Source organism: Salarias fasciatus, chromosome 20 (assembly GCF_902148845.1).
Source record: "Salarias fasciatus chromosome 20, fSalaFa1.1, whole genome shotgun sequence".
In the NCBI taxonomy this organism is placed as follows: domain Eukaryota; kingdom Metazoa; phylum Chordata; class Actinopteri; order Blenniiformes; family Blenniidae; genus Salarias; species Salarias fasciatus.
The window spans coordinates 9,511,001-9,524,509 of record NC_043764.1 but is presented as its reverse complement, the minus strand read 5'-3'; the positions used below and the strand labels follow the sequence as shown (position 1 = coordinate 9,524,509).

The following is a 13,509-nucleotide window of genomic DNA, read 5'->3' as shown; positions in this document are numbered from 1 at the left end:
TCAGCCATCATGTCACCTTCATCTGCTCTCAAACAAAAGGCCGTGAGCTTTGTGAGCTGCTTTTCACCGCCGGTGACGGAGCTTCTGTTTGCGTGCTCCAACATTAGACGGCCGCGACATTGGTTCATTGCATAAAAGAGGCTAAGCTGTCATTTTGGACAGAAAAGCGAGTATAACCAGCCGGTTTTCTCTCTCTTGATCCCCTCCGTCCCATATGTTTTCTTGCCTAAGCAGATGTCATTAAAACCAAAATGACATTGTAATCTTTATAAGCATGTGAGTTTAATCTCTCCTGCTTGCAGACATCTGTCCGAACTCGTATCACAAAGTGTGTCTGAAACATTACATTGTACAATTAGAAGTGTAGAGTGAAAAATTACCAGCTCAGAGGAGGTTATTTGGTAAGTTTAGGGATATTTTCATGCTCAGTGCGAATAAACTTTATACCAACGTGATCATGATGAAAGTTGCAGCAGCTGTTTTCAAATCATTGACTTATTTTTTTTTTTTAATCGTCCATTCAGTTGTCCGCTCAAAAAGCTTAAGTGTAGTTTACATTCTTAGGATTTAAACAAATGTTTGTTGTGAACTGGGAAATTATGGATTACAGCACCATCTGCTCAGATGAACACACTCCTTTGACAGACATGGAATTGGATTTGAGCATGACAACAATCATGTGATTACAAGCGGCCTTATTTTCAGCTGCAGTGAAAACACCCACAGTACGCTTGGATTTGTGCCTATTTATAATTCCTCAAGTGGAGCATAATTTTATGGTTCATCAACAATCATGAAAATTTTGTGGCTGGAGAAACATTTTGGAATAATTTAACAAAACCTTATTCTACTCAGTTTTTTTTAGTCTTTACTCAACAAGTCTTACATGTTTACAATGTGCACCGTGTGTTAGTTGGTCTGGTGGTGGTCAGCACGCTGTCCTGTTGAGGGTGTAAGAGTGTGTGTGTGTGTCTGTGTGTGTCTGTGTGTGTATCAGGTCGGGGCTTGATTAACACAGCGGGGCACAGCAGCCACGTCCAGCTGCTCTCTCCAGAAGTGTGCCATGACACACAGCAAGGCCTCCGGTGAACGATCCACCAGCAGAGGGAGAAACTCCGCTCAGAAATTAATGAGACATATGGCGTGTTGCTTTATGAGTCCCAGAGCAGCCACTGACAGACGTGCAGTGAAACACACAGGTTGTGTGATTTACCTGTTTAAACACAGTGGAATGGATCCAAGAGGATCAGCTGTTTCTCTGGCGAAAGTCAAACCAAGATGCCATCTTTATCTTGTGTTTTAACTTTGTCACACCATTTTCTTTGACTTTATTTGTGTCAGATTGTGAGTGATGCGTTTACATTTTCTTTTTTCTTCTTCTTCTCTCGACTTCAGTTACCCCTGATCTGTGCCCAGAATCGTCTCTGGGGCTGTCCCTACCAGCAATATTGTCGGGGCGAGCCGGCTCTGCACCTCAGAAGCCCCGGAGGCGCGGCAGCGGCGGCGGCGGCGGCAGAGGTGACAGTGTTGCCAGGCCTCGGCCGTTGCCCTCAGCCCGTAGGCCAGGCCATAAAAGAGGCAGCATGGAGGTGGGCATGCGTGTGGTGCGTGGCCTGGACTGGAAGTGGGGGAACCAGGATGACGGCGAGGGCCACGTGGGCACCGTGGTGGAGATCGGCCGGCAGGGCAGCACGACCACTCCCGACAAGACGGTGGTGGTGCAGTGGGACAGTGGCACACGGACCAATTACCGCACAGGATACCAGGGTGCCTATGACCTGCTGCTCTATGATAACGCTCAGATCGGTAAGCAGCCAGCACATCTATCAGATCGACACTGTGGTTCAACACAACACTGTTTCAATAGACCTTTAGCTACAAGATAAATATAGATACATTTCCCAATTGTTTATTTTTGTTTCTCCCATTGCTATTCAAGCACTTTGGTAAAATAGAACTATCTCCTATTTTATATCCACTGTGGTGAGCTGTGGTCTGTGTAGAAATCTGATCATAACTCAGGGAGACATCTAAAACATGTTGCTCCTCCAGGGACATGGTTAGAAAAAACTGGATTATCCTCAAAGTTGAAAGGAAGATCTTTTCAAATAAAAATACATTATGTTTAAATATATATACCGCACTGTAAAATCTTATTATGAAACATCCAAACATAAGCTTTATACTGTTGCAGTACTCTCTGTGTTGTGACAGCGCAAGTCGTATTTTTTAATTGATCATGACTAATCAGATGGAGTGGACTTTCTATTTCTGAGCTGTTGCGATTCATTAATTGTTTCACAGTAATTTCAAAATCCTTTTTGAAAGTAAAAACAACCACTTAAAAAATAAAACAGCACTTTTTTTTTGACTCAAGCCACTGAGGTGGGTCCTCCCTGAGGAGCCCAGAGAACAGCAGCAGGAGATGTGGTTTTTTTAAACCTTTATGTTAAAATAAATAAATAAATCTTTCCTATACAGGGTTATTAAAACCCATTTGTTTATTATGAAGTTTGAGAGTGATAGAGACAAACTGATATATGGTTTTATGCAAAACCACTAGTTTTTGAAATTGCAAAGCTTCTTAATTGCACGTCCTTTTTTTACCTTCTATTGCATTGGGAGATCAAGAGCTTTAAAGAGTTGAGGGGGCTGGGAGAACACTCAGTCTAAACTCTGAGTGGGCCTCATCCTCCCTGCACAATGCTATGTGACAGTAGATACCTACTTCTGTTGCACGGATAATGTGGATTTGGGACTTAAAATGCTAAAAAAAAAAAAAGACATGAGCAGAAGTCCTTTGGGAATCCTGAGTCAACCTGATTAAATGTCATCGCGCTCAGTTTCTGCTGAGTTGTATCTCCATGTGGTAGCATTCATTAGGTATTTTCAGCTGGAAATATTTTAGCACTTCTACAAAATGTTGGGATCAGCTTAAAAAAAAAATTACACAAGGCCCATAGTTTTTTTTTTTTTCCTCATCAAGGAAGTGTGAAAGTGTCCTCATTCGTGTGAAAACCAGATGTTGGATTGATATTCACTGTACGTGATCCATATCTAGACTGTCAGTGCCCAGATTTAAGTTGGCATTGTCCAAATCCCATTTTCAGTAGGAAAGCTACAGTATCGACTCTCCTCGTCAGCCTTTCTGCTCTATTTTGGACTTGAATGACACACACATTAACGCAGGACTCATTAGCATTTTGCTCCATTTAAAGCGACATTTTTCTGCCTCAGAAGCTTGCCCTTCAATTAATGGAGCGAAAGAAGAAGAGGAGGAGAAGAGATGAGAAGCCAAGGGGGTGGGGGTATTTTTGTCAGGCTGTTTGTGCTTCACTCCATCCACATCTTGTGATATTAGCCGCAGTTGTAAGTCGTATAGGTATGAGAATGTCGTCTGCCTCACAGGTTTCATTGACTTGGACGAAGAGCGCGACAGCACTTGCTGTACAGGCCGAAGTGAAATACTGGGAGGAAAGAAAAGCCATATTCCAACTCTACCAAAATAGAATAAAAAGCCAAACCTGAGGCACATTGAATTTCTGACCCCACTTACTTTTGTTCAACCGCTTCTCCTTCCCCCCTGCAGGGGTGCGTCACTCCAATATCATCTGTGACAGCTGCAAGAAGCACGGCATCATGGGAATGCGGTGGAAGTGCAAGGTGTGCTTTGACTACGACTTGTGCACGCAGTGTTATATGAACAACAAGCATGACCTGAGCCACGCCTTCGAACGTTATGAGACGGCACACTCCCAGCCGTGAGTACCCCCACCACCGCCACCGCCTCCTCCGGACGGCTCACTCAAACTGCTGTTGGACGTGAGCTGTGGAATTGTAGTTTATTCAGAGAACTTGTTGCTTTGAGTCGCTGCTCATCAGCTAGAAATGAGTTATTTCATCAGGTTATTTCTTGACATGGAGTGAGGGGGGCGGGGCCTGGGTTTGAATTCACCGAGAGCATCTCTAGATTTTTTCGAAGTGGATAGGGTGGCAGTAAATTGCTGAGCATGATTGCATGAGTATACACTTCATTTGTTTTGGTCACAGCCCATATTATCCAACAAATCCTGACTATGTCTTCACAAAAAAAACCCCAAAAAAAACAGACTTGCTTCTCAGAAATGAGCCACAAATCATTCTGACTCAAAGTTTTTATTCAATACAGCATTTAAAAAATGCTCACCTTAGGAAACAAATAAACCATTGTGTATCTATTCTGTTCATTGGTAAAACTGGATGTGAAAGAATTTAGAGTCGTCTATTAACCAGATGCAAGAGCCCTTTTATATACATTGTCATTTTCACACCACTGTTTATACTAATGATCTGGCAGCAGCGCTGATCTATATGTCGTTTTAGGGAGACGGTACTTGATTTAACTGTGGCTAAATGTTTAGCGAGCTGATTCCAAGTGTCCTGCGTGTCCAAATCTACTGGAGTGAGCTCTCTCTCCCTTCAGAATCCACTCTTCTGCATCAGTTCACAGTAAAGCTCCAAACTGCTCCGGGCTCTGTCTGAATGTCAGCTGGATGGCCTGTTCTCGTTTTAACGAGGTGATATGTATGACCCAGATTTCTTCTATAGTTTAAGCTCGTCCAGGTCCAGCTCAGTTCCAGTTATTTCCCTGAACATGCGGCCCAGTGAGGAGTGCAGCAAATAGGCTTTGTTCAGCGTGACTCATTACTCCTTCCAGTTTGATTAAGTCTTCAGATTTAGTGTTATTTTCCATTTAGGCACATGCATAATTATGTCCTCATTAAAAAAAAACTGTGTTGACTGTGCAGAAATGCTCCTGCCGGGCCGATATCATTAGGATCCCTGTACTTTGACTTTATAGATTTCTGTTTTAATAAACGGGTGAATTGCCGTCGTTGGAGCATCAGTTGGAGCGGTGGTTTGGTCCCTGTTGGCTTGTGGACCGCAGATGGTTGAGGTGGTAATGGAGCTGCACACCAGCTGCAGATATGTGCTTCGAGTGAAACCCAGCCTTTTGCAGGGATCATTTAACATTGTGACAGTCGCTGGAATCTCATTTCATCTCCCACCTCGGATTCTCCTCAAAACCATTGATTTGTCACCCAATGTTTTTCTCACAGTGTCCTAAAACATCAAAATGGGTCAGCGTCTTCTATAATTTAACATCGGACAAATCAGGACAAATCAGGGCTTGTACTCAGGTTTCATTTTAATGAGTGGAAGGAAAATCATGTTCTAAGGCAGATCTAAATATATCTCATATTATACATTACTGTGTGCAATTTGGCACAATTGAGCAAGTTGTCTTTGGAGAAGAGTGTGTCAGACAGAGCTCCTTCTTGTTTAATTGGAGCTATTTAAAAGCTGTTTATCATCTCAGACAACTGTGGCACAGAGCATGTGAGAGGGGCCCGGCTAAACTTGGATAGCTAAAAATAAGTCAGGGAAGATTTTCTTCTTTTTGTGACGAGGCCCATTTCTGTCTGACCTGCCATTTGAATGTTCTATGGTCCAGACTAAACGACAGATGATTAGTGTGCAAGTTTGTTGCAGCTCTTATTCACGTTTCTTCAAGTTGGTTTTTTTTTTTTTTTTTTTTTTTTTTTTTTTTTTTTGTATATGTAATGTATATATTTTGTCTTTCTTGGAGTATTTCAGTGAAGTATCCACACCACCTTTTATAAAAAGTTACATAACAGATTGCATTAGTGCGTTTCCAGGCAGCCATGTATTTGTAGTATCACACTTTGATACAACTGAACGTCACCGTTCTGCACTGGACACCTCTGGATGGGCTCAGGAACACTTAGAGGAATGGTTGTCAGTGAGCACAGTTCTCAGTCTAATCCACAAACACAATTTCAAGCTGTATCCTGCAGAGAACAGATCATATGTGAGCCAGATCCAAAAATTCTGCTAAATTTCAGCAGTTTGTCTGTGTGAATCCAGACTGCTACCTCTTGTTATCTGTCAGTGAGACGTGATCGTCACAGCCTCCTGTTTTTATTCACATTCTAAATGGTGCGCCAACCTTGTTGGGATTGGTCTGGTACATGCAGAATGTTGTTTCTCAAAGCCTGGATAAAATAAGTATCTCACTTGATATATTGTAATTTCTGCACGTCCCGCATGCTAGATGCATTAATGCCCCCTTTTCCTCTACGCATGTGAGTTGTCAAACAAACCTTGTGTGAAAATGATCAAAAAAGGGACAAGTTCAAATGAAATCATGCTCTCTTAATGCGAAAATAGATAAAACATGGCTTTAATTTTTCAAGATGATGATATAACCACAGTCTTGATATTGAAATGCTGGACATCCTTTGATTAGTTTCACTAATCTGAACGATATTTGAACTGTGAAGCCTCATTCAGTCCGTCTGTCAGCGGCCGCTCTGAATGGAGCGGCGCCGCAGATAAAACCATTCAGCCCGTCTTCATTGTGGCTCCCAGAGAGACGACTGTGATGCAGCCTGAAATATGAATGGTATATTGATGACACTGAGTCGCATAAAAGACTGACTCAGCCCAATGCAGGCAGGCAGCCATGAAGTGAGCTAAATCTCCCAACGTCACTGTTCAGAGCTTTCATAGAAAGCATTTCAAGTTCATTAAAAAAAAATCAAAGATTTCTGATTTGGTGTTCATCATTGACAACTGCTTTTTTTAATTTCAATGGACTCAATGTCATTCAAACTTTGCTTAAATTGGCATTTTAATCCAAACGGAGAGCAACACAAAGTTTTTGACAGAATAGAAACAGCAAAACAACACAGACGAAGACTAATTCACAGTCCTGAATCGACTCTGCCCTCCTTCCCAGTCTCTCCATTAACCTCAACATGACTAATGTTTCACCCTCAAGTTGGGATCATTTGAAAAGATGCTTTGAGTTTTCTGAATTCTTTTTTTTTTTTTTTTTTTTTTTTTTTAATAAAACATTTGTCTTCAGGAGTTGAAAATAGTCCTCATCAAATAAAACCCAAGTCGAAAAAGGTTGGGATATGGTGTGAAATAAACATAAAAATAACCAGCGAGGGGTGTGCAGATCGTATGAAATGTGAAAGCTCACTCTTGCTGCAGAAAAATCTGGAACAGGAGCAACAAACAGCTGGAAACATTGTGCAATCCTGAGAAACACCAGGTGAAACATTTGGAGAGATTAACAGCTCATTATTTTAATTGGAAGCAGCTATAAAGAGACGATCTCCAGCACTGATCAAAACACCCAAATGCAGATCGAGCAAAACTACAAATAAAGATAAATCAAAAGCAGATTTGATGTGATATAATTCACAATTTTCTGCTCAACACATTTCCATGAATTCATCCAATTATAGCATCCAGCTCAACTTTTCACTCAAAGGCATCTTTGTGGAGTCTGAGAGAAGCTTGAGCTCGGCGCTGGTTCAGAATGTGCATCTGGGAGAACATCACATGAAAGTCACTTCTTTTCTCGTCAGATGAATAAAATAGAGGAGCAGTCTACAAAGCGCGGTGCCCGGCACACAGTGCCTCTTTATTTCCACACCGCGTTGACCCATATTTCACTGACAACGTTTCAAAAGGCTAATTTATAATCTGGCAGTCATGGGACACACTGATATTTGCCATCATGGGACATGCTGATATTTGCCTGGAAAGTCAAATTTAGCTCGGTTTCACAACGTGTTGGGCCAGCAGTGAATTCCATGAGGTGGGGACAGAAGTTTGGGCTCAGCTAAGAGGAGCTCCTTTCATGTGGGCCAGACATGTGCGCGGCTTTATAAGGCACTCAAGCGGGGCTTATCTATTTGTAGTTTATGGACATCTTTTATTTGTGTCCCGAGGGGACAATGGGAAGTGATCAGCACTGCGTACTGCTGCGGCATGCTGACACTGAAGGAGGAGCATCACAGACATGGTGTGAGACCTGAGCCGGATGTTCCGTGCATGCGTGTTCCTTTGTAATTACAGCAGATCTAAGTAGATTAGCATGCTACCATACTCAGATGTGTGGATTAGCATGCTAACATTTCAAACTACTTCTTAGACAACATGTTAGATAAGAGGGGCTGGATACGGAGCCAGTCGTCTTGCAGTGATCCGTGCTGTTCACACAGCATTTGGAAGAGGGCTGTTGATGGAAAACAAAACTTGCTGAGGCTGTTTTGTGTCAGTAGATTTTTCTAATCAAAGCATTCATCCTACGTTTGGAAGTTACATTGTGTATGCTCACAGTGTCCAGGGCAGCATCTGTGTGTCCCACATGTTTACACGGAGGCGGTTGTTTTGGTATGTGTTTGGTTAATCGGCTCTTCAACACGTAAACAACACACACGCAGTTCCAGAGAACCTATCAGGCCACGTCGGTGCTTAATCCCGCCTTTGCACTTCAAGCTGCACTGCCTGCACCTGACCAACGCAGTTCTCCACCCTGTGGTCACGTTTGAGGAGCATTCAAAACAAGCCTCAGTTTTCAAACTCATTCTCCCTTCCATAGAGAGTTGTAATGACTTTCTGCACCTGCGCTTGGCCCCTGGAAGATGCTTGATACTGCTTTTATTGGAACCTGTCGTACATTGGCAGATTTTTGAATTTGATTTGAAAAAAATGTTTCTTTTACATTCCCATCACAACACCACTTAAAGTGCTTTGAGAGCCTTGGAAGGTCAGTCGAGGACTAAAGTGAAATTGGATGACAATGGCTTGATCTGTGCAGATTTGCCCAATGAGACTAGACTCTAGTCGGGATCGGGGATGTTTTCTCCTCTGAAATTTTGCCAGAGGCCCATTAAGCACGGCGAAGGTAAAGAGGGCTGGCATGTTAAAAGTCCTTGGCTGACTGTTGCTCTCACTTTAAGGTGAAACCTGAAGGCTGTCACACCACCTGTTGTTTCATTTGAAAGTCATGGCTTCACTGGTGCCCCGTGCGGCGGATGCTACTACAAATTGTGACATTTTCTCCCATTCTGAGCTCATTTTTGAGACGTGTACCGCTTTCCTCTTCCAGCATGTGGATGCAGACCATGAGAATAGGCGCTGGCCTCTTGTTGTGATCCTGTCTGTGAACAGCAGTGACATTTGGCTGCAGAGGATTAGAAAGCTTGATCCTTTAAAAGAGTAGATGCACTGAGAAACAAACATGGCAAAGGTCGAGTTTTCTCCTGAATTGAGGACATCTGTCTGTTTATATTTTATCTTGCATCAAGTTGTATGAACATTTATTTTTCCGAGGGTCATAAACAGTATCAAAGTAACAAAGAATTTGCATTTTCTCTAAATAAGTACTTATTTTTTTAGACAAATGTTTAATTTTCTTCCGACTGTTTAATGCAAATATTTATACTTTTTCTTCCTCACATTCTCAGAACTGCCTCATCAATTGATCCAAACTCGTGGTTGGAATGAAAAGCTCAGTCACAATAATTGATGTAAAAAGTGCAGAAAATTCGAAAATGAAGAACGATCTCTTTCATCGGTAACAATCAGGCTGTTAGCTTGTTTTATCCTTCCTGACAAAGCTTCCATTACACTGGGTTTCTGTGGGGCAGTAATGTTTGGAAAATTAGTCTTAAAAGGCATTAAAAACCTTAAAATTTGATTCTCAGTGACATTGTAATTTATTTATATAGTTTTCAAGAAAATCACTAAATCATGCATAATAGTAGTAATATGATAATTACAGAGTGATGAATGCAGATCTCTGTAAACATGCTGAAAAATTGCAATAAATGTTTCTGGGTGGGACAGTTTTCATATGAAAATAATCTTTTGGTCATAGCATTAAAAACTACCGTTTGACTACTGTCCAGAACATTAACTTTTTTAATTCCTACTGGAGTGAAAAAGTTGACAGAGTACTATTACTTTTACCAAAGCTGTTTACTGAACTTCAGCTTAACAACAGAATGTGTGTACTTTTACCACTTCTAGTCCTGTGACATTTTTGCAACCTTCACCAGGTAATGACATATAAAACCCCAAAGGAAATTGACTGTTCATTTAAAACTTTTTCCCAGAAGCTTTTTAAAAAGCCACACTGTCAGTTTGATGGCTGCACATGCACGGCCGCAGTGGAGCGTTGCCGTGTCCTCCAGCATGCACGCTCTGTGATTCACCCTGAGGTGACCTGCTTTCTGATCTCTCTGCTGTCTAGGATTAGGCTAAAAGCTCTTCGCACAGATAGACACAATTCCCGGCTCAGACCCGTCCAAGCTCAGTCCTCCCTCCTTGAGATTTACTGTGAGTTGGCTTCAAGTGTCAAATGTGCCGCCGTCGCCCGCTGGAGCGCCCGTACCAACCTGAAGGTCTGGCGAGTGACGGGCATGAAGTTAGTCGAGGCGAACTTCGGGCAGAGCTCCACTGCTGGGCGGACATGTGAGGGCTGTCAAGTTTCTACGAGGCTCTCTGAGGATCGCCGCTCTCGCCAGCAGGCGCTTTCTCTTTTTATCTCACGGGATTTTATCTGACTTTTTGAATTCATTACCAAAGCCGTTTGCTTGACATGGAATCTGGGATTTGATCCCCTCAGGAAAAAATGGGAATAGGAAGCTCCTTTGCACCGAGATCTGACCAAATCTTTACCATAAGGTATGTCTGAGTTTGAGGATGTTGCCTGTTTCATCCATGTAATTGTAGATAATGAGTGTGGTTGGTGTGATCAGTTAATAAAAAAAAAGAAATAAAAAAAATAACTGAAATTATTGCCTCCCTGAAACCCAGTGACCTAAAATCCCTGACTTTAAAAGAAAATTTCACTCTCTAAAATACATTGCGAATAATTATCAGACCATTCAGCAGAGTCCGTTTCAGAATCCAGAGTACAACAGTGCGTTTTACAGTAGGTGTGTTGAGGAATGCTGGTCGTCAGGCGTGTTTTTGTTTTTTAAACGGCAGACTGCCGTACAGTGAGAGGCCGGGATCAGTAGATCAGTGTCAGTAGGTCACTATACTGTTATGTCTTGTTGCACTGACAAACTTAGACAACGCACATGAAGGAAGAACAGAAAAATACTCATTTAAAATGTGGTATTAATCAAAATGTAACCTACCTTCTCATGATGGATTTATACAGCAGTAAACAGATAAATTCTGTTAATCCAGTCGTGTTCAAGCCAAAGGTCTGCTGTCCCATAAGTTAGAATGTTTTACGTTTGGTCTTTTTTTAATAGTTAAAAGAAGACAAAGTGTTTTAATGTCTTTGAATCACATCTAGGAAATTTTATTTATTTATTTATTTATTTATTTATTTATTTATTTTTTGTTACATGATATTGTGCTGGATTACATGTGACAAAATAAAATGGCATGAAAATTATATTTTAAAGGCTGTATTACAGTAAATTCTCAAATTTTCTGATTGTATAAAGGAGTCTGTGATCTTTTATTTTTGTCTGTAGCATATCGTACAATAACATTTTTATTAATGAAGCACTTTCACACTACTGTGGTTGAAAAAAGGTCTGTAAATCAGGAGTGCAATTTCAAACATTAGATATAAAACTATGAAATGTAACTAAAAATGGTATAAAAAAAATCATAAAAATGAAAAAAAATCTTTAAAAAAAACAGTTTGCACACTTTTTTATGTTCAGATAAATGACATTAAATGTCCTTGTTTTTATGGATAAACAGATGCAATTTGTCTCCGTCCATTTTGCCCTAAATCAAGATTTGGTTTCCACATATATAAAGCATTGCTTTGTGAGCAATGATACAATCTAATGCTGTCATAAACTATAACTTCATCATGACAATATGTTTGTCTGAGTCCTAATCTGCACGTTTTAAAGACAGTGATGGGTTTCAGAGCTGGATGTGATGTGCTCTTCAGTGGTCGGTGGTGCGGTTTACTCAGCTGTGTCTTCATGCTCCACCACAGAGTGAGTCTGGCACCGAGGCAGAACCTCCCACGGATCATCCTCAAAGGAATCTTCCAGGGGGTTAAAGTGGTTCGTGGACCCGACTGGGACTGGGGCAACCAAGACGGTGAGTGGTGTGTGTGTGTGTGTGTGTGTGTGAGTGTCGGAGGAAAGGAGGGAGAGAGGTTTTCAAACCACTAACCTGGCTCTGCTAACTCAGCAAGCCCCCTGCCTCCTCAGGCACAGAGCTGCAGCTCTTCAAAGCGTTTCTCCATCCACAACCCATAATAACATTCTAACCTCACGTCTCATTAACCTGCAGAACGTTGCTCCGCGATGTGTCTGTGTGCACTTACATGGCCGGTGACTCATCCGGGTCTGTCCCACAGATGTGCTTGCCTCTCTGTGTCTGTGTCTTTATTGAGTCCTTGTTTTGTTTCAAAACAACTCTTTTTCTTTTTCCATTCCTTTGTTCCGGCATAAACTTAGTTAGAAGCTCCTTCATTTAAAAATTGGGAATGTTGTTTTCATGGCTGAATGATTTTCACCAATAACTGGGAAAAAAAAAAAGGTTCTTTCAGATACAGTATTTTGAACCTTAATTCAAAACAAGCCTCCACCTCCCCTTCCTGCTTTAAGCTCCCTGGATGTTCTCTTTTGGGAGCGGAAGAGAGAATTGTGATTTATTTGTGTTTGTTGGTCTCACCGCTGTGAGAATAGGAGCGCTCCCTTGTCTTGTCAAGAACGAATGAGTCAAAATGTCCTTTTGGTGTCTTTGAAGCCGGCGCCGTGGGGTTTGGTTAAGTCACTCATCAGGCATGAATGGTGTATGCAGTGAGTGCATACAGGACACACTGAGCATGCTCAGAAACCCCCTGCCCATCATGCCATCCTACGGGTCACTGGCTCTCACCAGTGTGGTTAGACAGACACTGAAGCGGCTCGATGATTTTAATGACTCAACAAGGGTTTTTTTTTTTTAGTCAAACGTCATACAACATGCTTTCGTGCAATAACATCACTTGGAAATGTTGATGATCGTTTTGTGTTTTGTTGGGTCACTGTGTTCAGTCACGGTCATGAGAGTGAATGACTCTGCCAGCTTTTCTATCTCCAGGGAAAATGTTTCTCTCATTTGTGTGTCTGTCACCTGATTGTTTCACCATTGTGCATTTTTTCCTCATCAAACACACATCCGCCGTTCTGCATCTAATAACCATTCTTCTTTCTTTTACTGGGCTGGTTTTCCATTCGCTGCTTTGTTTTTCTTCCCCCACTCCTTCTCACTGATGGGTTGTTGATTGTTGCTTAACTGATGTGTGCTTGTTTCTATATATTCATATGTATATATGTGTGTGTGTGTGTGTGTGTGTGTGTGTGTAGGTGGGGAGGGTAAGGTGGGGAAGGTAGTGGACATTCGCGGCTGGGACACAGAGTCAGGTCGCAGCGTGGCGAGTGTCACCTGGTCTAATGGCACCACCAATGTCTACCGAATGGGCCACAAGGGCAAGGTAGACCTCAAATATGTGTCAGACGGCCAAGGAGGCTTCTATTACAAAGATCATCTACCAAAGCTAGGTAAGACGTGTTCCTCTTCTCAACTGCTCAGATCCAATCACTCATCTGTCACTTTATAAGTCAGAAAATTAGAGATAGGAAGCGATTTTAGAATCATTGACAAGGGATA

General features: G+C 41.8%; 1 protein-coding gene across 3 annotated transcripts in view; it reads left to right on the top strand.

Moving 5' to 3' along the window:
- mib2 (MIB E3 ubiquitin protein ligase 2) overlaps positions 1–13,509 on the top strand; it is a 43,455-nt gene that overhangs the window by 10,857 nt on the left and 19,089 nt on the right. For 2 of the 3 annotated variants that reach the window (XM_030117925.1, XM_030117924.1), the window contains exons 2-5: positions 1,396–1,806; positions 3,590–3,761; positions 11,843–11,949; positions 13,206–13,400. In XM_030117925.1, the coding sequence (XP_029973785.1) occupies positions 1,584–1,806; positions 3,590–3,761; positions 11,843–11,949; positions 13,206–13,400 (697 nt within the window). In that variant the 5' untranslated portion in view covers positions 1,396–1,583. Of the gene's footprint in view, positions 1–1,395; positions 1,807–3,589; positions 3,762–10,298; positions 10,552–11,842; positions 11,950–13,205; positions 13,401–13,509 lie in introns of those variants that run through there. The other variant, XM_030117926.1, reaches the window with a different exon arrangement.